This window comes from Eschrichtius robustus, chromosome 10, assembly GCF_028021215.1.
Source record: "Eschrichtius robustus isolate mEscRob2 chromosome 10, mEscRob2.pri, whole genome shotgun sequence".
NCBI lineage: Eukaryota > Metazoa > Chordata > Mammalia > Artiodactyla > Eschrichtiidae > Eschrichtius > Eschrichtius robustus.
This window is the reverse complement of record NC_090833.1, coordinates 3831286-3855248: the sequence shown is the minus strand read 5'-3', so window position 1 is coordinate 3855248 and position 23963 is coordinate 3831286. Positions and strand designations below refer to the sequence as shown.

General features: G+C 43.9%; 1 protein-coding gene across 2 annotated transcripts in view; it reads right to left on the bottom strand.

Annotated features, from left to right (window-relative positions):
• Positions 1–19847, bottom strand: part of TSC1 (TSC complex subunit 1) — a 44866-nt gene extending 25019 nt beyond the window's left edge. The window contains exons 1-5 of one of the 2 annotated variants that reach the window (XM_068551930.1): positions 19797–19847; positions 10733–10795; positions 3910–4095; positions 2354–2457; positions 1092–1244 (exon numbers count right to left, since the gene is read on the bottom strand). In XM_068551930.1, coding sequence (XP_068408031.1) covers positions 1092–1244; positions 2354–2457; positions 3910–4015 — 363 coding nt within the window. In that variant the 5' untranslated portion in view covers positions 4016–4095; positions 10733–10795; positions 19797–19847. Of the gene's footprint in view, positions 1–1091; positions 1245–2353; positions 2458–3909; positions 4096–10732; positions 10796–19767 lie in introns of both variants that reach the window. The other variant, XM_068551931.1, reaches the window with a different exon arrangement.
• Between the last annotated feature and the right edge of the window lie 4116 nt (positions 19848–23963).

Here is a 23963-nt window from a genome sequence, read left to right as displayed (position 1 = left end):
CCAAGCCATTTGTTATGGCGGATATCTAGTAGGAAGAACATACAATCCTGGTAGGAGAATCAAGAATCTATAATGAGTTCGGGTAAAAAGGACTAACCCTAATTTTGGTTAACAAAACATTCTCACTGAAGGTTTGAATAACAGTCCGTAAGTAATTTTCAAGGCTTATCTTTTTGGAAAAGGTAAGTATTTTGCAATCTGAACTAAACAGTGTGCCTCAAAATCGGATTATATTCTCGTCTATCCATTCACTTAAAAAAATTGTTAAAACTGTTCCTGCTTTTCCTGAACATTAAATGCACATTTTTATGATATCCTACCAATGTGACTCCTTGAGATCCACCTCTAGGGAGATTAAAACAGTTACCCTTGTTGGCAGAGACAAAAATCAATTTGCATGGTGCTGTGTCAGATGACTCCAAAGGCACTGCCATTCTGGAACAAACAATACTGGATATTTTCATGTCATAGCTCTGTGAGGTACAGGTAGTTCATATTAACCACATTTCCTTATTTTATAGATAGGAAACAAGTCCAGGAACTAAAACAGACTAAGCAAATAACGCTGAGTATTTCAGCAAGCCACGGTCAAAACCAAAAGCACAAAGTTCTACTCAGGTTTTGACTCCCTCTGCAGAAAAACGCACTAAGGTTAGTGCAAAAAAGTAGAATGCAACTCAGCTGCAACCAGAACATGCTCCTAAATAGCTGAAAGAGCCTTTCAGCCATTTTTCTATTAGCCAAAAGAGAACTTAGAAATGGGGGTTCCCCCAAGACAAACCAGTACGTTTTCAACTGAGGAAAGGCTAGACAATGATGAAATCAAAGAGGGCTGGAACAGCATAATGTCAACCAATCTGACCGAAATGTTACCACATTTGCTTGGACCAAACATATTGCAATAGTCACAGTGATGCACTGAGACCTTACTAAGTACCAATTTTGGACTACGTTACATTTGAGAAAAACCAAATGCCCAGAAGTTTTCAAACTCTCAAAGTTAAAATCTAGCTTGCTTGCTTTAAGGTACTCAGAATTTCAGAAATTATATTCACAAAGCTATTTCGTTCAAATCCTTACAAACACTGTACCTTGAGACATTTTAGTAAAGAAGGCAAAAGAGGTGCTTGAGAGAGCTTATGCTTCCAAGACGGCTGCAGCCTCACAACGTGGCCCAGTAACGAGAGGGTGGATAACCGAGAGGCGGCTTTGCCCATGTATTCATTCATTTTGTCCAAGAGGTGCTGAAAATGCACAAGAACAAGAGAAATATATCTCAGTAAAGCTGGGAAAAATCAAGGGAACCAAGGGACACGCATATATGAATGTATGAAGTTCACACAAGGAGAGGCAGCAGTGATGTAGCCCAGTCTCTCAAGTCTTCCCTTTGATGTAAAGAAAGGCTCATGCAGGTAGAGATCAAATTCAAGATTTTTTAAAACCATGCTAGCAAACAACCCACTGTTGCATTTGGTCTGAGAGAGGGAGGCCAGTTTGCAACTCCTGAATGAGGATCCCACGATACAGGTCTGTAAGCGGGGAGGAGGACTCCTTCATAGGCCCTCTTTTTCAAATACATATAGGCCACTTCTTATAATAACCAATGTTATAATAAGCCTGTGGTAGGTTGTTGAAGCGTCACAGGATCCTGCTGGAAGCAGTTACTTATTGCTCCCATAGCCCAGCCTACATGGATTTGGCCCCAGATATAAATCAGGTAGTAGTAGAAGTTAAAATTCAGCCCAGAGTAAAAAAAAAAACAAAAAAACCCCAAGATGTACTGTAAAAGGCAAGGCAGGCAATTGCAAGGCCTTCAAATCCCGGTAAAGTAAATCACTAGCACATACAAACACAAGATGTACCAAAATCTGCAATTGCAATGCTTTGTTAGCTATTTACCATCAACAAAAATAAAAGCAAAAACATGAAGGAGTCTTCCAAGTGCCTGGTGCTGTGAAACAGCACTAGTCAATTAGCCCCATTAGTTGCCACACTTACAGATTCTGCCATATTGATCAAAAGTCTGAAAATCCTACTCAGAGCATGGGTTTAAAGATGGGTACCTTATGGATCAAACTGTCACTATACAATTATAGTTTAGGATTACAGGATTTCTTTAAGCAGCAAGAGCCTTAAAAGCCTCTTGAATATGTTGTATTTTGAAAACTTTTCAGGAAACATAGGTCCTGACAATTGTTTTTATATGTAGTTATAATCTGGGGGCAGTATCATCAATGGCACGTCTAAGTCGAAGGAGTGAGCTCTGGACAGGCTGTGCACTGGGGCTGCACAGACACTGTCACACCACTCATAGAAAACGTATCAAACCTCTACCATTAGTTCCAGCAGTTACCTTATCATGTGGCTCTTGCAAGGTAGTCAGGATGTGCAATACAGGCTGAGAATTGGTTTCCAGGTAATAATCCACCAAGGTGTTCACAAGCATCGGACCACGGTCTAAAGAAAGAAAAGGGCAGTTTATAATAGTTATTTCCTTTAGCATCCTAAACTTACCTCAAATAGTTGCCTGTCACAAAATCCAGAAAACGTTTCTTTGCATGCTACCCAAAGTTATATGAAGTGTTGTATTTCTGCTTCCTTAAATGAATTTAGGTTTAACAATAGGATAATACCAAGTTTATTTGCCTAAATAGCCGTAAGAGCACATGAAATACTATCTCTTTTTTTTAAATATTAATTAATTTATTTATGTATTTGGCTGCATCGGGTCTTAGTTGCGGCATGTGGGACCTTTCATTGTGGCGCACGGGCTCTCTAGTTGTGGCACGCAGGCTCAGTAGTTGCGGAGCACGGGCTTAGCTGCCCCGAGGCATGTGGGATCTTAGTTCCCCAACCAGGGATCGAACCCGCGTCCCCTGCATTGGAAGGTGGATTCTTAACCACTGGACCACCAGGGAAGTCCCCTAACTTCTTTTTTTATTGCTTTTTTAATTACAAAAATAATTCATGTCTATTGTTATAACACTTCAAGTTATATGAAAGTACATAAAATACAAGTGAACATCTTCCTCACCACCTGCCTCCCAACCCACTCTCCAGAGACAAACACCCTTGGGTTTGGTTCATGTCCTTTCAAAACTTTTCACACTTGTACAATCACACACACCTAGGCCCCATGTCCATATATCCATGGTCTGTGTATGTGTGTTTCTTCCACTCAGCGAGGTGTTGTAGACACCTTTCCACGACAGCATCTATGACCTACTTCATTCTCTTTCCTGAGCTCCTTGTTCTCCACTGCATGGCCCTACATAATTAATTTAACCATTCACCTACTGAAGGGTACGTAGGTTTTCCCAAGTTTCCACTACATTTCATTCAAGGCTATAATGAAATACAGATTCTTGTAAGTCTGTAAGCCAAATGGCACATGCTTTCAAGTCGATGACAGACGCTCCAAAAGGGCAGAGCGCCCATGTATTGGCCTGCTAACAGTGCCCATTTCTATGACCAATATTTCATTTCTGCCAACCCGGCAAGCAGGAAAGGGTACTGTTTAAATTTATATTTCTCTGATAAAAAGAGAGGTTAAGCATGTTTCATATTAAAAATCACATGTGATTTACAGATGAAATGATATACCTGGGATTTGCTTTAAAATACCTGGGTGGGGGAAAGTCAGGGAGGTAAGATGAAACAGGAAAGGCTGGGTATGTGGGGTTCATTATGTGACTCTTACTTCTATGTTTGTGTGTATATTTGAGTATTTCCATAACTAAAAGCTTGAAACACATGTAGAATGAATCCACCGATGTATGCTTTTCCTTGGTGGTTTTAAAGACTCTCTTTAGAAGATGAAAACCAAAATTTATCAGCAGGATTCTAGTCACCTCTAGGTCAATCTCGTCTGATTAGCAGATAAGCTAACCAGGGTACGATTCTGCTTACCAGAACTGAGGTTCTCTTTAAAGACAGCTGTTACATCATCACGTACACTCAGCATGGGGGAATCCAACATGGAGAGGAGCTCCCCAATATTTGCTTGTTGGGCCATTATCTTACACGAATGCGCTGTGCTGGGTCCAGGATGTGTGTTAAAGACTTTGAAGGCTCTTCATTGGTGCCACTACCAGACTGAAAAAAAGAACAGGAATGGTGTAACAAAATGGCCCCATTTTTCCCCACAAAAAACTACCTGCCAGACAAACTGAGCATGTATTCGAAGCAGTGAAAAGTTCGTCCAGAACTTTGCTGATAAAAGAAGCTAGGGCATGTAAATAATTCTGTCCTTGACAAATTTACGAAGAGGAGTTCTAGGGAATGCAACAGAGAGAAGCCTTAAAAAAAAAAAAACAATACCAGTTGGAATCATCACAGCAACTTAATAATGGGACTAAATCTAAGTTTTATTCCTACTCTGATTCTACCTTGGGTTTTGGCTAATACTATGTTTATGTTTCAAATCAGTGATCTAAAGAGTAGATGAATTATTTTCAGAAAAAGAACTGAAAGCATGCTATCTTCTTCTTGACAACCCCATCAGAGTCTAGAAGTTAGTATGGCCAGTTAGGTCATAAGTGCGTAAACCTCATTTGAACCAGGGATGGTTCCTCTATTTTTAGTGTATGCTCCTCATCCCAGACATCTACCACACACTCAAATGCTGCTAGTTACAGGGAAGTAGGCATGAACGGGGGAACCCTGCACCTTCAAAAACTCAGTCCTTTATGGCAGTGGAGCAGTCACCTTATCTTTATAGAGAAAAAGCAGCTCATTCTCCAGTGTCACTATACACATTTACAATTATTCATTTCTCCCCACTTTGGTCCCTAAAGCTATATTTTCAAAACCAAGTAAAGACAGCTACCATTTATTAGACAGGCACTGGACACCTTTCACAAACATCATCAAATACACTCCTTATATAACTACAGTATGATTGGTTCTTTTGTCCCCATTTTACAGGGAGAGGAACAAAGATCAACCCCATTTGCTTACGGTCAAAAAGCTAGCAGGAGGCAAAACCAGGGAGAACTGAAATTTGAGCCGAAATCTGCTTCACTCAAAGCACTAAGCCTGTAAATGTGACATTAAACTAACTTGGGGCTTTGATCCTCACAGCAACTGTGAGGTAAGCAGGTATTATCCTTATTTTACAAATGAGAATATGGATACTCAAAAAGGATAAATAATTTTGCCAAGGTCACATAGTAAAGCAGAACTTAGATGCCTCAGCTCCCAGGCCAACAACTGTATACGTCACTTGCAGTCACATTAAAATATATTCTTATTTTCTATTTGCTTGTCTTTGGGTAAGCTAAAGTAGCAGTTCTCAGGTTTCAGTGTGTATCAAAACTACCTCGGATCTAACTTCCTGGGCCCATTCCAGAACTGAATTGTGGGCTTAGGAATATGCATTTTAATAAGCACAGCAGAATAATTCTTATATGGGTGATAAATAAGCCGCATTTGAGAAACACCACGCTACGGGAAAACTCCGCTAAAGAGTTAAGCTCCTACAAGGATGCCAATTTTAAAGTAGCAATGACCCCTGAAACTGGTGAGTATTAACTTACTATCATCTATGCTCTTGTTTAATTACAACCTGGTGATATTCACTGATTTTGCTCTTGGTGAATCAAAAATTCATTAGCCAGAAAAATCAATTAAAATATATAAATGCACTTTTGATAGCAAATCCTGATGTAGAAAGTATGATGTAGGAATATAATACAAATTTATATTTACGTAAATATAAATCTTACAGGTAAATCATAAAGGAAGTCAATTTCAAAGGACTCAGAAACGTGAGACCATAAGCGGTAAGATTTTATTGTAAAAGTTCAAAGCTGAAAACAATAAAATTTCACCTTATTGTGAGTTGGATTAAATTAAATTTACAAGTGAAGATAATACCAACCTGTCAGGGTTTATTGTTCACCAAGAGGATTAAATGAGATAGCGTGTATCACACAGTTAGCACAGTACCTGGCACAGATACACGCTCACTGAGTAGTACTCACGTATTATCAGAAAGAATACTGGTAAAAACCTTTGGGCCACCACTTTCAAGGTGACTGGAATAGCACATTTATCTAGCTAGCCTCCACATTCATTTCTACTTCAGGTAAATCACAAATGATTCTCAGGTTTAAAAGTAATTTGTCCCTAAGTTTGATTTTGTTCCAATAAAACTGCTACTTACCCAGTCTCAGGCTAGTGACACTCCGCGTTTGTCTTTTGTATATTCAGAAGATGGTAATGTCAGAGCTGTTCCTCCAAGTGCAGGCAGCCCAGAGCAGAGTGACATGAGCTCAAATCTAAACAAAGATGGCGCCCATCCAGTCACCTTGGCGATACTCAGGGCTGACCGTCATGGGTCACCTAGCTTGTTTTTCAGATTGTAAATGTAATTTAGGTATCAAAGTCTGATTTCTGGAGCCTACTCTTTCCAAATGCTTTATAGAAAGCAAAAATAAGGTTTTATTCTAACATACATTAGTATCTTTTTTTGGCAACAAGCTTTTGTTGCTCTTCTCTCGAGTTCTAAAATTCTACCTTTTAACCATATTTTTTAAACCTCAGAAAAAATATAAATCATGGGCTTTGTGTGGGATTCTTCATTTAAGTGCCTCAAGTTCAAGGATTTTTGACATTCTAACAAGCCCTCACGGGAGTTCAATCATAAGCTTTTGGAATTAGGTCCATGATTGGAATATCTCCCCTTTTAAACTTATTCAAATATTTCTGGAGGGACTGAGTGCAGGATGCTAAGTAGGGAAGACAGACTTAGCAAGTGCAATGAAGAACTGTATGTACACGAGCAGGAAATGGACATGATATAGTGAGTACACAAAGGAGGGAAGGGACCAGCTCCACCTGGACGTGGTGGGAATGGGTGAGTTGCACACGTGTTAAACACACTTTACAGCCTAGAGAAGATAAGGGGAAAGTCCTTGAGAGGTTAGCACCACAGGCACACGAAGCATCCACTTCAGCCATGAAAGTCTCTCTTCCGTTTTGGAAGTAACCACGTATAGAAAATAGGAGACAGGAGAAGCCAAAAGTCAATATTTAGTTAATACATTTCTGTATCCTACACGCCAAAGCAACATTCCATTTAGTTTACTATTACCTTTGGCGGCCACAAGCCACAGTACAGTGCTATCGATGACACTATTTACATTAGGAAGCCGTGACTTTCAACGCCCACTCCCCACCCAAAACCTGTCACTCTGATAGCCTCCTGGACCTCAGCAAAAGGCATGATCATCAGTCTCTAGCAAACGTCTAGGTGACATCCGTGCTCTTCCACCACTCGTACCCTCACATCTAATCCGCCGGCAAACCCACTGACTTATCCCTTTTGTTGTCACCCCAGCCCAAGCCCCCCTCATCCCCGCTTGGAGACAAGGGAGCACCAGGCTCCCTCACTACCCTCGCCCTACAGCTTATCTGCCACCAAACAACCACAAAAGACTCTGAAATAGGGAAATCAGAATCTTTCACTCCCCTGTTTACAATCATCCAGTGGCTTCCCACGGAGCTAATAAGCGCCAGCTCCCAAGGGCCCTGCAAGGCTCCACCAGACTGGGCCAGTTGTGAAGTCCCCACTCCCTCTGCCTTCCTTTCACAGCACTCCACCCCCTCGTCTCTCTGCTCTAGCCTCAGGCTCCTAAACTCAGGAAAACAGCTTCTTGCTCAGGCCTCTGCACTTGCTGTTGCTCTTCTCCCAGATCCTCGTGTGGCTGTTTGTTTCAAGTCTCTGCTCAAAATGTCACACCGTCTCTGAGAGGCCTCCCCGACCACCCAATCTAAAGCAACAGGGGGGCTCTTAGTCACCACCTTTGAATAAACCAAACTGAAACTCTACACTGGTAACCAGATTTGAGATTTATGGTTGGAAAATAGAGATTTACCAAAGTTCGATTTTAGTCTTTATACTTGGCCAAAATCTGGCTGCACCTTGGTCTTTAGGACTGAAAGCTGAGCAATCGCCCACTTCAGCAGCATTTCTGGCACCTTTGGACTGTGCATGTGTGACCAACAACTATACGTTAATGTTACCATCAGACCTAATCCACATGATGCCAGTAATGCGGACAAGGCATGCATACGGAATTACTATTAATACCTGAATAAAGGTAAAAACATTCTAGATGTAACATCTAAGTTTTGTGTTTTATAAGTTGAAATTCTGTCAATACAATACTTATTTATACATTTATTATTACAAAAATAAAAGCTTCAGTTAACGATGTGATTTTTATGTTCAAAAACAATTAAGAACTTTCAAACAGTTAAATATATTAACTAATATTATGAGTATTAAGGTAGATTCGCTAGATAGCTTTACAAATAACAGTAATTATTCTTTGAGCCAAATGTTTATAAAAATTTTAGTAACACATGGCTAAATAACAGAAATTAAACTATATTTTAATTCTAACTTTTATAGAATTGCTTTATAACATTTATTACAAACGGAATAATCTTTAAGAACTTCACTTAATTTGTAGTCCTGATTTGTAGTCTTTCAAGAAAAAGTCATAGTTGGGAATACCTCACATCTTGTGAGGGTGAATTAAAAATAAGATGCCAACCTGTCACCTCAATTTTATGACATGAAAAAAACCCAAAATCACAGTCAACAATATCCATGATAAATCATCTTCAAGCCAAACATAAAGAATATATAGAGTATGAAGAAAAGAAAACAATGTTAAGAAAAAATGAAATACTCAAACACATTTTGTACTCACTAATCAAATTTCAAAACAGACTTTACAAAACTGTTTTAAGAAGACAATTTCTTGTAGCTGTGTGTATACGGAGGCTAAAAATTTAATCAAAAAGCTTTTCAAAATGATTGGTATAGATTGTCAACAATTTTTAGTAGCTGAAGATGAAGGATCCTTGAGGCTTGCCCAAGCTATGAATCCCAGGTACAGGTTCCTTCCAGAAAACAATTTACCAGAAACTCTCCCGAATTACATTCTGCTTTGTCTAAAAAGGTTAGTGATGGGACTAAACGTGGCAGCTGAAGACTAATGTCCTTCCAGTATCACACACGTGTTAACCCAGGAGCAATCTAGCAGCTGACACAGCTGACCAATTTGTTAAAATTTCAAATTTTAACAATCTGACTACTAAAACAGAATACAAATGCAATATTGAAAAATGTTTAATAAAATCTGAGATTTGTGGGACTTCCCTGGTGGTGCAGTGGTTAAGAATCCGCCTGCCAATGCAGGGGACACGGGTTCAATCCCTGGTCCGGGACGATCCCACATGCCGTGGAGCAACTAAGCCCGTGCGCCACAACTACTGAAGCCTGTGCGCCTAGAGCCCATGCTCTGCAACAAGAGGGGCCACCGCAGTGAGAAGCCTGCGCACCGCAGTGAAGTAGCCCCCGCTCGCCGCAACTAGAGAAAACCTGTGCGCAGCAACAAAGACCTAATGCAGCCAATAAATAAATAAGTGAAAATTAAAAAAAAAAAAATCTGAGATTTGTGATGTGTGATGTTCAGCTTGGGCCTCAATGATTTGATCATGACCATCTGACACTGGGTTCAAATTCATATGCAGTGGATTTCCGACAAAGGACAGGGTGAAGTACACATAAAATATTTGAAAGTAAAAAGTCAAACTTAGAAAGCTTCCCCTACTCGTGAGGGAACAATACTTCCACCTTCTTGTTAGACAGTCTACAATCTGTATTAAGTCCCTGTTTGTGAACAGACACCAATCTTTAAGGCAAAAATCTCCACCTTATTTCACAATTCCTAGGAGGTAAGGTGAGGCAGACAGTGACAGAATACAGCAAATAGCAACCAGTGAGGCATTAAATGAATCCCATTAGCCATCTGTGCATAAAGACAGCAGACCAAACACTTCCCTATCTCCCCTACACCCTTCCTGTAGACACGGAAAGCTGTTGCACTGCACACTCCTGCCAGTAAACTCAAAATTAGAGCTCAGGGATCAGTCAGGTCACTCAGACTACATTAGTATCCACAGAAATGCCAAAGCCTCAATATTTAGGAAGGATATATTCCAGGACTCTGAGACTCCTCCAATTCCTAGAAACCACGATAGCATGCAACTCATCCCCAAAAAACGAATTAAGACAATTAATAAGTAAAGCCATGTTACAATGTAAATGCTAATTCGTTAGCTCAGGGGTCCTCAGCCCAGGACGTACATTAGAATCACCTGGAGAGTCCACACAATCCTGAGCAGGTTAAGGGGTGGGGTCCAGACAGGACATCTGGCTTGTTTTATAGGCCTGTGTGGATTGTTAAGGCACAGCCACGGTTGAGAACCTCTGTGTTAGTTAAATGACTTGCTCAGACACACAGGTTTCACTTTTATCTAGGCGTTAGAACCAAATTCTGCTGCTAGATTGAACTGATTTGAGTCGCAGGTACACCAGGTACTAACTATACAACCTTAGGAAAATTACATAATTTCAGAGCCCAATTCCTCATCTGTAAAACGGAGATACACCAAAAGTGTGGCTGTGAAGAACAAAATAAATAACCACAGAATGCACGTAACACCATGCCTGGCACTGAATAAGCAGTTAATAAATTACCGGTAATTTGACTGATTACTTCACGGCACAGAAGGTCTAGTTCCTGGCAAGTAGCTAAAACCATCAATATTAATCCTGAATGCAAAGAAACATCTTTGCCCCCGTACAGCCACAGACAGGATAAATGATTCTCTTCCACCTTCCCCCAACCACTGGACTGAGTTTGTACCTTACCTGTTCTGGGGACAATTGGTACTTCAGTTTCCAGTGCTGTCAACCTGGTGTCTTTCATGGTCACTGAAGAGAAGAAACACGCATCTGTCAATACCAATCTCACAATGAAGTGAGATCCCAGACACAACAGAGGAAGTTCAGGATTCACTGGCTTCCACCTCTTTCCTACTGCACATCCCTGACAGGTGGCCATCTGGTTTCCGCTGGAATGAACACTTATAATCAGTGGGTGCACGTGCCTCTCCCCGTCTACATTTCTGAACAGTTGGTTGCTGGAAAATTCTTTATATTGTGCTGAACTTGTAAACTCTGCCTTTTGTTAACTGTCTTTATTAGAGCTATAAACGAATGGGCAGGAAACGCATGGGCAGGATGGGCTCCAGAATTAGAGCTCCGAGTTGAAATCCAAGCTCTGCCACTGAGTAGCTGTGTAACTCTGGGTGATTTATCTTAAGTCTCCAATGTCCAACCTTAAATTACGTCACCTGTACAGTGAGAAGAACGGTGGCGTCTACCTCCTAAGGCTGCGTGAGGCCTGCAGGAGATGAACGCCCATAGCCCTCGGCATGGTGCGTGGCACAGAGAAACCACCCGAGGAGCCCGAGAGGAAGAACAGCGCCAGGCATGAAGCACTTGGTGGGTCCGCGTCACCTCAAACCCACCACACCCTCTCCCTCCCCACGGCCCTGCCCCACTAGCCACACACGTCCCCACTTCAGGACCAGGTACATGTTGTCCCTGTGCCCGAGAGACTCTACCTCTGCCCCCTCCCAAGCTCAGTCTTCACCCTGAAAAACCTCAGCTTAAACATGCGCTTCATCAGAGAAGCCTTCACTTCCCTCCACTCAGGGCCAGACCAGGTCAGGCCCCGTCACATTCTCTCAGCAGCCTGTATTTCTTGGTGTCACGGAGCACACCCGACTAAGCAAGTGCAATTAGTTACTGAATACGTCCCCCTCACCAGAACAGCAGTTCCAGCCAGGGAGAGACAGGGGCTTCTCCAGTACTGTGCCTCTTGCAGCTGCCACAGTGCCTGGGAATTGTTCACTGAATGATTAGGAGTTAAAATATTTCCTAAATAAATGTACAAAGTTGAATTCTGCCTTTGAAACCACACAACCTTAATCTAATCCTTCTACATGACAAGCATAAAATATATGAGAACAGCTATCATTTCTCCCTATTTTCTTTCCCTTTTAGCCCTGCTTTCTACCTAAATTACCTCATATTAAATATCCTTGTTAAATATGAGTATATGTAAATACATTCCAGTTTGCTTTTAAAATGTGGGCCCTTCAAACTACGTTTAGGTACAGCCTGATCACCAGACTGTAAGCTCCATGGGGACGGGGACCCCCACTGGTGGGGGACCACCAGTGGACACCCAGGGCCTGATGCAGCATCTGGCACACAAGGGGCAAATATACCCTGTTCAGGTCAACAAAGACTTCATCAGCTTCTTTGGTAGCCATTCCAGGGTTGAATACAGATATGAAAAGCTGAACCTCATACACTATATACGTCTAATTACACTGAACACGGAAGAGCTTGGAGACAAGCCCTTCCACGTACAATCCTGGTCAAAGTTGAACTAGTGTGTTGAGCGGCTCTCTAACAATTAAAACCTCTTGCTCCAGATGACGGGGTAATCATATTTCCTTGTAGAACACATTCTAGGCATTAACGCCATTAACTGTGGTCCTCAGTGGCATACTGCAAGTGTGTGTGCAGAGTTGGAAGGCAGGCTGGCCTTCCAAAAAGGCCAACGAAACCATTCACACAGGGGGTGCTTGCCCAGCCACAGTCACTCAACCAAAAGAGCTGGAATTAGAACACTGGAGCCTCTAATCTTCAGAATCTTAACTTCAGCTGTTACTCCACTGAGTCATGTAGACTTCCTCTTGCAATTAATCCCAGTTGGATCTTTTACCTGAAAAGGAATATCTAAGGCAAGGGTAAAATTAGGATGTATACAAGATGAGATCTTATAGCCTGCCTAGCCAGGATCACTGTCCTAGATAAAGGAACTGGCATAGGAAATCAGAATGTTTTTTGTCCAATGCTCGACATTAAGACTTCTTACCTTCTTTATTGCCATGCTAAAAAATGGTAATGGTGATAAATGTTGGCCAGTCAGGGGCTACCTGGCATTATTTATATTTTTAAGTGTTTACTTATTCATTTATATTTAAATCCTGCCCTATGGATGTACTACTAGGTAAAATCATGCGACCTGTGAACTTCCTGATCAGAAGTGAGGAATGGCGAAGACCCTGCTCAAAAATGTGTACCCCTGAGGGGTATGGATGGAAACACCTGTCAGAGCATAACAGGGCCAATCCATGTTCTTATCTTCAGAAGCCAAATTAAAAAAGAAACACGCCCTCAGATCTGGACTCTTCCTCTTGGACCCAAAAGTTGTATTCTCACCAGAAAGCAACACTGTAATTGCACCTCTACGAGTCTTTTTGAATAGAAATAAAGGGTAGGTTTGAGGAAGATGATGGCTCTGTGCTTTAGTGTTTTGAGATTAAGCAGAAGGAACACAGGTCAACTTGTTTTCACATTTCACCTTCATTTCATTCTGTAGGTGTTTACAGAGAGATGGTGTGTATATGTGGGGTACACACAAACTCCAGCTGAACAGCCATGTAGAGAGTCATAAGCAGGACTTGTACACATTTTTTCACACATCTCTGCCCTAGGCAAGCTGCATTACGAGCCATGAGAGACCTGAGAGCTGTAATATACCTTCATGAAATACTAGTGGCAGGTACCTAAATGCCTTCATGAAGTATTTTATCTGAAAATATCAGCTGAATATTCAGACTTTTGGAAAATCAGTGTTGTGTGTGGCCTTCTATCCCCTAGGACTCCTCAGAACCCCAAATCACATAAAATATGTAACTGCATATCACATCGCCTAGATAATTTTGTACAACTTTTCTATGATGTAAAAACGCAACTACAGGTATAAACGAAAGCAGATGTCTCTTCACTGTAACTTGTTTTCTGTACTGAGGTTTTTATCTAAAAAAGTTCAAAGACAATTCAGATACAGGTTCAGGCATAGATGGACTATTTCATTATCAAGTACAGTATAGGTAGAACAGAAACATTACACAGATAATACAGATAATAATAATATGTCAATAACACACTACTGGGCTTCCCTGGTGGCACAGTGGTTAAGAATCCGCCTTCCAACGCAGGGGACACGGGTCCGAGCCCTGGTCCGGGAAGATCCCACGTGCCGTGGAACAACTAAGCCCGTGCGCCACAACTGCTGAGCCGACGTGCCACAACTACTGAAGCCCACACGCCTAGAGCCTGTGCTCTGCAACAAGAGAAGCCACCGCAATGAGAAGCCCACGCACCACAACGAAGAGTAGCCCCCGCTCGCAGCAACTAGACAAAGCCCGCGCACAGCAACAAAGACCCAACGCAGCCAAAAATAAATAAATAAATAAATTTATTAAAATTAATAATACACTACTACACAATTATGTTTGACTCTGGCTCAGTAACGCTCAGGTGACTTCTTAGAGTAATATTCTATCAAGTGAATAAAGTTGCCTTCAGCACAAATGCATCCAAAAAAGGTAAGATACAAGCTCCAATTCACTCTTCCTACCAATGCACAGAAGGAAAGAAAGGGGTAGGAAATACCACTCAGTGTGTGAAAGTAAAACAGCTGGTAGCAAAACCTGCCAAAATGTGTAGTCACGTGTGATTTGCATGGTCTCAGCAGTTGTGGCCCCTCTCAAGGTTGTATAAACAGGGGCAGGAGAGCTCCAGATTCTCCATTCAGAACTTTTGCCATGAGGGACCCGGAAGGACAATTTGCTGAAGCGTATACCCTCTTTCAGAGCTAAATCCTCTAGTAACTTGCCTGCAGGGACAGAGCTTGATTTTGGTAAGGTGTAGCTCTTCAATAAATAATGTTTCTTATGTTTTAACTTTCTATTAGCATGAACAAAATTATTTACCAAGAAAATAAACCAAATATCATGTATGTTTCAAAAACAGAGCTTCCCTTAAAAGAAATGAGGAAAATTGTGACGATTTCTTTAGGTTTCAAGTTCACAGGACTAAAACAGAAATATCTGAGGGAATAAAGGCACAGGGTTTGATAGCCTAGGACTAAACATGTGGTTCTCAAATGTGGTCCTCACACCAGCAACGTCAGCATCCCCTGGGGATTTGTTAGAAATGCAAATTCTTGGGCCTTGAGCCTTGGTGGTCAGAGACCTCTGAATCTGGGAGTGGGGTCTTCCTGGCGATTCTGATGCCCACAAAAGGTTGAGAACCACTAGCCTAGGAAGAAGGATGAAGGCAAGAAATATTAAAAATATATATTTAATATATATTTTATATATACTTTTGAGGTGCAAAGGGAAAAAAAATAGTGCATACACCTTGGGAAAAAAAGCCCAATGGAATTCTGCCAGGTGCTAAACGTACACACAGACTGAATGCCAAGCTTGACAAGCATTTAGCAAGTTACACACCTGAGTTCTCCACTTATAATTTTTTTTTTTTTAATGTGACACCTAAGGTTGATCTTCCAGTGAAGTATAAAGAACCTTTCAATATAAAAGTTTAAGAAAATGATTTATAATACAAACAGTACATAGTCCATCTTTAAAAGACGTGGGCCGTTCCTATCTACTGCTTTGTTTGCTGTTTGTTTGTTTCTTTTTTAAAGCCCAAGTCCATTTTTAAGAGCAGTAATCTATCTAGAATGATCAGCTGGGCTTCAGGCTGGGTCTGTAAAGTTCCTGAAGCCATATCCAAAATTTCATATCTGTATGAATTTTGTTCTTGGTGCTGATGGGACAGAAAAGGATATTTGGTCCACAGCTTCCCACAAATTCTCAGAGGGTAACGGAGGCCCCCCCCAAAACTTAAGAACCATTGACCTCTGAGTTAGTTTCTGAGATCAGCAGTTCAGACAATTTATCCCAGTGAAAGATTAAACGTGTGTGTTCTGGAGTCAAGCAACAGGGCTCCGATCCCAGCTCAGCCACTGAATAAGTGTGGCCTTAAGCCTCAGCGTGCTCATCTCTCTCTCCCGTCCCTTAAGGCTGTGGGAAGAGCTAACAGGATCCCGCATGTAAAAAAACACAGCACACTGTTTGGCACTGTGCCAATAAATATAAACTTTATTATAACAATATTACTACTAAACAGTGGGTACATAAGCCTTAGAAGTCTACATTTAATAACTTATACTTGAAACATTGATACAGTCATTCTGTAGCTTAAAATGGATACACTTCATGTTTGTTGCTGTACTCTTGGGCTCTGTGGAACCACTCAGAGCAGCACAGGTCTTAACAACTGCAGACATTACGGTCACCGCATCTGTTTTTTCTTACCACGGCCCATCGTGTCCTCCATCACCGACCGAAGGGTAAAGTTGTCCCTTGTTACTCAAATACTTCTTGGCTTCTACTGCCATTATCTTTACTTTAGAAAGTGACCTGTGAATTCTAGGCCAGTAACTACCATGTCTTGCTCTGTATCAAAGCTAGGTTTTTAGGGCACTTTACTCATTAGATGACAATCTGAATTCATTCAACTTTAAAAAGTGTTCTATAACCTTTTGCTACTTCCCTGTATAGAACAACAGTTAGTACTGCACAAGAGAATGGACAAGAAGAAATTAGCAAGGTCCTGGGATTATATATGTTTTATATATACATATTTTTTTAAATTTTCCCCCTCCCAAAAATAGACACTAGACATTAAATTACTAATGTCTAGGAACTACATGCTTAACAAGTAAATCAGAAAAAGAATCATCTAAAATTGCTGATGGTGATTTTAGACCAATTTAATTGGTCTAAAACCTTTTTCAGACCAATGGAAAAAAATCAGTATTTCATGCAAACTAAACACTGAAGGGGGAAAATTCAGTTTTTGAGTATATGCTAATTATAAATATATATGTATTTTTAAAGCGAAAAGCTCGAGATTTAAATGCCATCCAGTATACTTTTCTTTCATGCTTGCAGCTACTTAAATAACAAACAAAAGTAATACAAATAAAACTAATCTCTCGAAGAGAGATTTACAATATGAGGAACTTTTAAGGAATACCTTCTTAAAAATGTGATATAAAGGAAAGGATAAAAACAGGTCGCGCTAAAAGTCATCCATTTGCTCAGTTATTATAAAGCCATTAACACTTTGATTCAATCAATGTAGAATCTTTAACTGAAGCCCCAGAAGGACTTGAAATCTCAGAAATTTAGACTTTGAAATACTCATTTACAATCCAACTCTCTTATTTCACAAATGAATAAACTGAAGCTCAGAGAACTTAGTGGCTTGTTAGAAGTCGAAAGCTATTTGACTTTTAGAAAAGCTTGAAATGGTTGATGTATTGCTGTATTTGGCTCATCTGCAGCCAAGAATATCCAGTTAATTCCAGAAAAAGTTAACTTTAGTCTACCATGGCCCTAGAACCCGGAAAAGAACCATACCTGTACCTTAACAAACTCTGAAAGAAGACAGATCTGTAAGATCAAGTCAGCTGTAATTCAGAGCCCCAAACTTACCCACCACTATATACACCAGAGGTTAGAAGCTATTTTAAGAAATGCCTCTGCAATAAATTATAAATTAAAAGAAAAATAGCCAAAGTGGCTACTTTAGCCAGTGGTCCGCAACCCCTGGTGCACATCAGAATCACCTATGACTTCTTCCAAAATACACATCCAGGGTGTCCTTAAAGACCGAATATGCAAATCTACCTACCATGGGGCCAGATACCTGTGCATGAAGGTTCTGATGGACGCTACTGTTAGAGATCTCTCGTTTCCGGTAATTTCATTACTCTATAAACATCCCATAGACAGGCATGTATTTGATTTGTCCTAGTAAGACTGTTCAGTTTCGCCTCACAAATGAAAACAGGTACGCACAGAAGGCATCTTATTACACCCGGACAGCAGCGGCATGGGACGTCTTTGCTCTTAAGAAGCCAGTGAGGAAGAGTACAACTGAGTCACAGGATTTGAGACACTCCAATTGAATGAAAACAAGTAAGAATGCGTGTAGCTGCCTAGGAATCTGTCTAGCTAGGCATTTAGGAGCATCCCAAAGTCTTTATGACGCCAGGAAATGCGTGAAGCAAAGAAAGCTTACATCGTTCGCCCTTCCATGCACGTGAGGTAAGAGCGTCTGGGTAAGATAGGAAGTTTGGGAAGAGGATAGTTTCCACTGACACCCTCTATAAATACCCCTTAAGTTTACACCAGGTGGTTAGAGGGAGAACCTGTGACTCCCCAGAGCAACAGCAAAGAATCTGTCAGTGTTTCTGAGGCACCTCATTAGCCTGATGCGTGACTGTTAAAGGCGCCTTTCCCCACACGACCCTTCATCAGTTTTCACACGTGCATGTTCCAGGTTTACTCAGGAATGGTCAACTTAAGAATCACAGGTGGTTGCTCTGTAAATCAAGGGCTCCCACAAGGTTTGGTTTTATGACGCTTCTCGAAATTTACAGCTCCACTTTGCCAGCATGTGTGAATTCAGACGACTCCAAGTTGATCCCCGAATTATAAACCTATGAATCTCAGAAGAGTATTATTCTATTTTAGTACTTCTACAGCTTACGCTATGTAAAGTGAAGGGCTATTTCCATGCTTTCTATAAAAAAATCCAGCAAGGATTGTAGCACGACTTCTTTCTGCAGTAAACGTGTGAGTTTTATGAAAACATCAAATACTTCCCGGCGTAATTTAGACTAACATGTTTACAGGCACAACACTGCCACCCCCAACAAAAGCTAAGGTATAGAAGCAAGGGTGCTCCTCCTCAAAATTAAAGACACACACACACACACACACACACACACACACGCACTTATGCACAGACCTCTGCCAACTGATTAATTCTAATCACCCACTTAGAAAGAAAGACGGGCCAGCTTTGATCAAATAAGAGATAAATGAGAGAGTCATGGGTGTACAAATAGAGACAGGAGCACAGTCTGGGAGGCAGTCAGACCCCAGTTCCCGTCCTGGCTCACATAATCCTAGAGGGGTGACCTTGGGCAAGGGACCCTCATCTCTCGGGGCCTCAGTTTCTTCATCTGAGAAATGGAGGCGTTAAGAGTGGCTGCCTCTCCCCTTTGTCTCGAGGGCTACAGGAGAGGATGACCGCAAAGCACGTGCACAGCGAGTGCCCCATAAACAAGCTGCTGTTGTCAGGAGGACCGCGCCCCCTCCAAAGCCTCCCCCCACACCCCCAAATCCAAAGCACACGAAGCAAAACTCTTGAACAGGAGACACAAAGAAACAGCTTTCATTCTCCAAGGGCTCTCTGACTGCGGGCTCTTCGCCCTCCAGTTCCTCAAATGAATGAATGAGCGTCTAGGAGTGGCTCTGCAAATAGCTGTCCCTTAAGATTCACCTCTGCTGACTCGAAAGCAACTGTCTTTCACCGTCGATTAAATACCCACGAGCACACCCGGAGCGACGCGCTCGGTCATGCAAATTTCAGCGGAGACACCGAGTCCAGGCGGGTCCTTGATGCCCACAGGCAGCCTCCATTCATCCCCCGCCCCCCCCCCCCCCCAAACTCCTGACCCCTCTCAGCAAGCCCGGGTACCAGCCCCACCGCCCGGCCCCGCCCTCCAGCCGAGGGTCTCTCCCTCGCTCTCCGCACCCCGCGGGAACCTGTCACCCCACCCAGCGAGGGGCTGGCGACCGGGCCCACCTCACCCCTGCCCTCGGCTCCGCGGCCCGGGGCTGCAGCCGTCCCCTCCGTCGCCGAAGAGGGGCGACGTGCCGGCCGGGGCCGCCTCTCCTCCCCAGAGAGCCGCCAGCCCGGCCGGGCCCCGCCGGAGATAGCGCGTAATAAGAGGGAGGGGAAAGCTCTCCGAACCCCCCTTCCCGGAGTCCCTTCTCCGGCGAGAGAGCCCCTTGCCCCAGCCCCACAGGGCCTCCCAGACTGAGACCATGGTGCCAGGACTGCCCTGAGAAGCCCCCATGAAAGGGAGGGGGCGACACCCTCATACTCACACACCGTCTCCTCCCCCTCAGCTGTTTACCTCACAGCTCCTCCAGCCTACAGGGCGCCGCCATCTTGGACGTACAGCACCTCCCCCCCGTCGTGAGATGTCCGCGGCCGCTGCAGCCTCCGCCACGAAAAAGAGTCCCAGCGGGGTCTCGCCCCACCAACCCCGTCGAACCCGACGACAGATGACCGCGGCCGGCAGCACCTTTGGAAGGAAGGGGCAGTTCTGCTCATTACTGATGATGCTAACCAGTCGAGAAAGAACCAAGGAGAGTTTGTAAGATAGGGGGGCGGGGACGGGCGGAAGGATTCCTAAAGGGAGCCGCTGAGAGATCTTGTGACTGCGAAGGAGGCAAAAAGAAGGGCCGGCGCGGCGGGAGGAGCCACGCGAGAGAGCGAGGGGCGGGGCGGCGGGGCGGCGGGCCGGGCCGGGCCAGGCAAGAGGCGTAAACAAGTTGGCCCGGCTGGGTGTGGTTGGAGTGCCTCCTGCATTCCGGAGGTTCCTTCTCCGCTCGCAGACCCGGGTGCCCCTTCCAGGGTCTCCGTGTGCCCGGCCGCAGAGCTGCGTTCATGTTTCCCGAAGAGCCCGTAGGGCCCCTGTGGGCGAAGGGTCTGCTGTGGAGCCTTGGAGGAGAGGCGGCTCATCTGGGGAAAGAGAAAAGCTGCACCAGGGCAGCCTTCTTTCCTTCGCCGAGTATTTACAGAAGCCCACCTCTGGGCCTGCGGAGACCCACAGTGGCTTCTACCCTCAGATTGCTGGCGTTTCAGACCTGGTCGCGACGTCTATGGAAAACCACCCTGATCAGAGCAGGCAGCTTTAAAAGCAGAACCCCTCGGTTCAGTTCCTGCTCCGCTGCTTCCTAGCAGTGTAAACCTGGGCAAGTCTTGAAGTCCCTTGAGCCTCAGTTTCTTCCTCTGTGAAATGGGCATAATAACGGGAGTGAAGTGAGGATGCAGGGAGAAAAAGTGTGGAGAGTGTTTAGCACAGCGACCCTCGCCGAGTGAATGCTCGAAGGATGATGGTCCTTATCGGAGGCAGGGTATGGTAGACGCTGTGACTGATACAAAGTAGCCTGAGAGAGGCCGCAGTTCAGCTGTGGTGTCTGAAAGGCTTTCTGAAAGAGTGAGCATCCCGCTGGGTTTTAAAGGAAAGGTAGGTTTCATGAAATAGGAATGGGAGAGGCGGTTGGGAAGAAAAGAACTGAAAGCAGCAAGCGCCTGCAGGCAATCAGCGCTGGGGGAGTTATGGAAATAACAAGTTTTGTCATGGGAACTAGTTGGGTCACAAGGCAAGGCAGCATATGGCTTAAGGGGCCTGCGGTGTGAGTGGCTAGCACGGTGGGTGCTGTCAGAATTCCAAGAGGCCCAGCGGGTCGGCTGCCGTTAGCCCGTGGGTTGCCTTTGTGAGAATTTAAAAAAAGGCACTCCTTCTGGGCCCAGAGCCCACGTGAGCAGAGCCCGGGCTGTATTTTGGCCTGTACCCACCTCTCCACACCCCGACTCCTCCTGGGGACCCTTGAGCCGTGCACATCCTTTATAATCATACTGGCTTATGGGGGAGGTGAGCATTGACCTGGAAATTCCACCAGCCTAACACATCATGGAGGCAGCTGGGGGAAGCCAAGAGGTCGTGATTCAAACAGACGAGAGTGTGAAGGCAGGTTTCTGCCATCGTGCTGACTGGGTGAGCCTTAGTTTCCTCTTCTGCAACATAGGGGTAATAATAATGCCTACCTGATGGGGATTTGGGGTGGATTCAATGAGACGTTAAGATGTAACCAGCGTAGAACCTATTTCAATAAATGTTAGTTTTGTTAATTTGTTAACTGCACTCACAGTCAGCATCTAGTCACTGCCTGGAGTCAGTCAACCCAGTGCTGACTTGCTGTGTAGTCACCCAACATAGTCGGCTTGGGGCCCAGAGATGGAAAGTTTGGGGGAGAAGGGGCGGGGCGGTCTGGGTTCAGGAACAGATTCCTGCCTTTGCATTAGCACCATGGCAGGAACTCAGGCACATTCTGAGACCACCAGTGATTGGGAGAGTTAGGTTAAGGGATGGAGTTGGGGGATGGGCACTGCTCCAGAGCTCCAGCCCAGGAACCCCCCTTCCCTACCCACAGTCTTCCTGGGCTCCGTGATCTCATCCTGCTGGAATGCTGTCCTCCATGGAAAGGAGCAATGATACAGGAGGCTTATCAGCCCCTGGACCTCAAGGGGGCCATAACCACACTGTAACTGTTTATACAGTGTCTGGAAGAAGAATGGTAATTGTCCTCTCGATATGGACCACCAGGGGCTGTGAGAAGAAGCTGGGAAGAAAGGCAGAGGCAGCCCTGCCACTGTCTCCGTCCACTCCCCAGGGGCTGCCTTGCTATTTTCTGCTTTTCTGGGGTTGATTTTTGTCATTGGCTAAATAGACGTTAATCAGACCACTACCTTCCACGTACCACCCTGGAGCCTCCCCATGGCAGGGGCTTCCTGACCGGTTGGCTTTCTCCAGCCGTCACATCCAGCCTGTCTGAGTGTGACGGAAAACAGAAGGGGTGGGCCCTTGGAGGCAGGTGGCACCCACTTGATGTGTGTGAGGCACACCTGTGGCATTCATCCGTGCAGCATCTCCCCCTCCCCTTCCTGGGGACAACCACAGCATCACCCTCAGGCCACAGGCACCTGGACCAGGTCTAGCCAATCCAAGATCCTGGGCATCCAGCCAAAGGGGTTGGTACAGTTGGACATGTGACCCAAGTTGGGCCAATCAGGGTGCTTCCCTGAGTCTTTATACAGGGATGCTGAAAGAGGTGTTGTCTTTCCTCTGGGGTCACTAAACTGGGATGAGAAAGCTGTGACCCTCCCCCTCTCCCTCCCCTACACCAAGCGCTGTGAGGAGTCCAGCCAAAAGATGGAAAAGACACAGAGAAACAGAGACAAAGAGAGACAGAGATGGAAAGAGAAATGTAGGTTGCTACCCCCTCAAACTCCGGAGTCCCTGATGCCAGCTTCACCCTGGTCCTCCGAGTTCCATGAGGCAAAAACTACTTCCGCTGATGCTAGTTTCAGTTGGGTTTCTGTCCCTCACAAACAAAAGACCTTCCAGATGCGATGAGATTTGAAGGCCTTTGGAAGGACACCACTAGTCAAAAATATGTCCTTTTCAATGTCATAAGTTCATCCATTTGAGTGGTTCTCTTGCTTCAGCTTTCTGTGTGGCAGCCCTCTGCTTTCAGGGGTCACACACTTACTGGAGGATGGACTCCAAGCTCCTGACCGTAGCCCCTGAGACTCTCAGGAGCCCTGGCCTCTCCAGTCCTGTCGTTGTCCCCTTGCTGTCTAGCACTGTGTCCGAATGGACACATATGTATATAAATATATGCATATATCCTTAACTTAGTTGAATGGATTATGTCATAGATGGCAATCTGCTTCTTACTTTTTTCCCCACTCAACTTTATGTTTTGAAGCTTCATGCACCTTGCCCTGTATACGTGCAGCCAGTAGCTTCTAACTGCTGACGATTATTCAATGATGTGGATCTACCCTGATCTACCCTCCACTCTCCCAGGGAACGACACCCATAGTGCCACCAGAAACAACACTCTGATAAACTTCACTACGTGTTCCCGTATGCATCCAGCTGAGAATTTCTTTGGGATACGTAACTAGGAGTAAAACTGGTGGATCATAGGGTATGCATGGACACACTCTGTTGTTTTTAGAGAAAAAAAAATTGGCTTTACAGGGGTATAATTGATACACAGAAGATTAATGTTATATCTTGATGACTTTGGACATGGCATGCACCTGTGGTACCATCACCACAGCCAAGGTACTAAACATATCCATCACCTCCGAAATTTTTACACAGACTTACTTTTAAGAAACACCACCGAACTGTTCTCCAGGACAGCTGCCCCAGGCTACAGTCTCACTAGAAGTCTACAAAAATGCCCACATCCCTGCCAACACTCTTAATTGTAAAGTATAATAGGGCTATACTGACCCATTCTTGTTTTAACTTACCTCTCTCTGTTAATGAGATGGAACGTTTTTTAATATTCTTGTTAGTCTTGTGGGTTTCATCCTCCATAAATGGTCAGTTCTTATCTTTTGACCATTTTTCTCCCAGGAGAGTTACTATCTTTTCCTTGTTGCTTTGCAGGATTGCAACACACAGAAATGTGTCCTTCGTTGACTATAGATATTT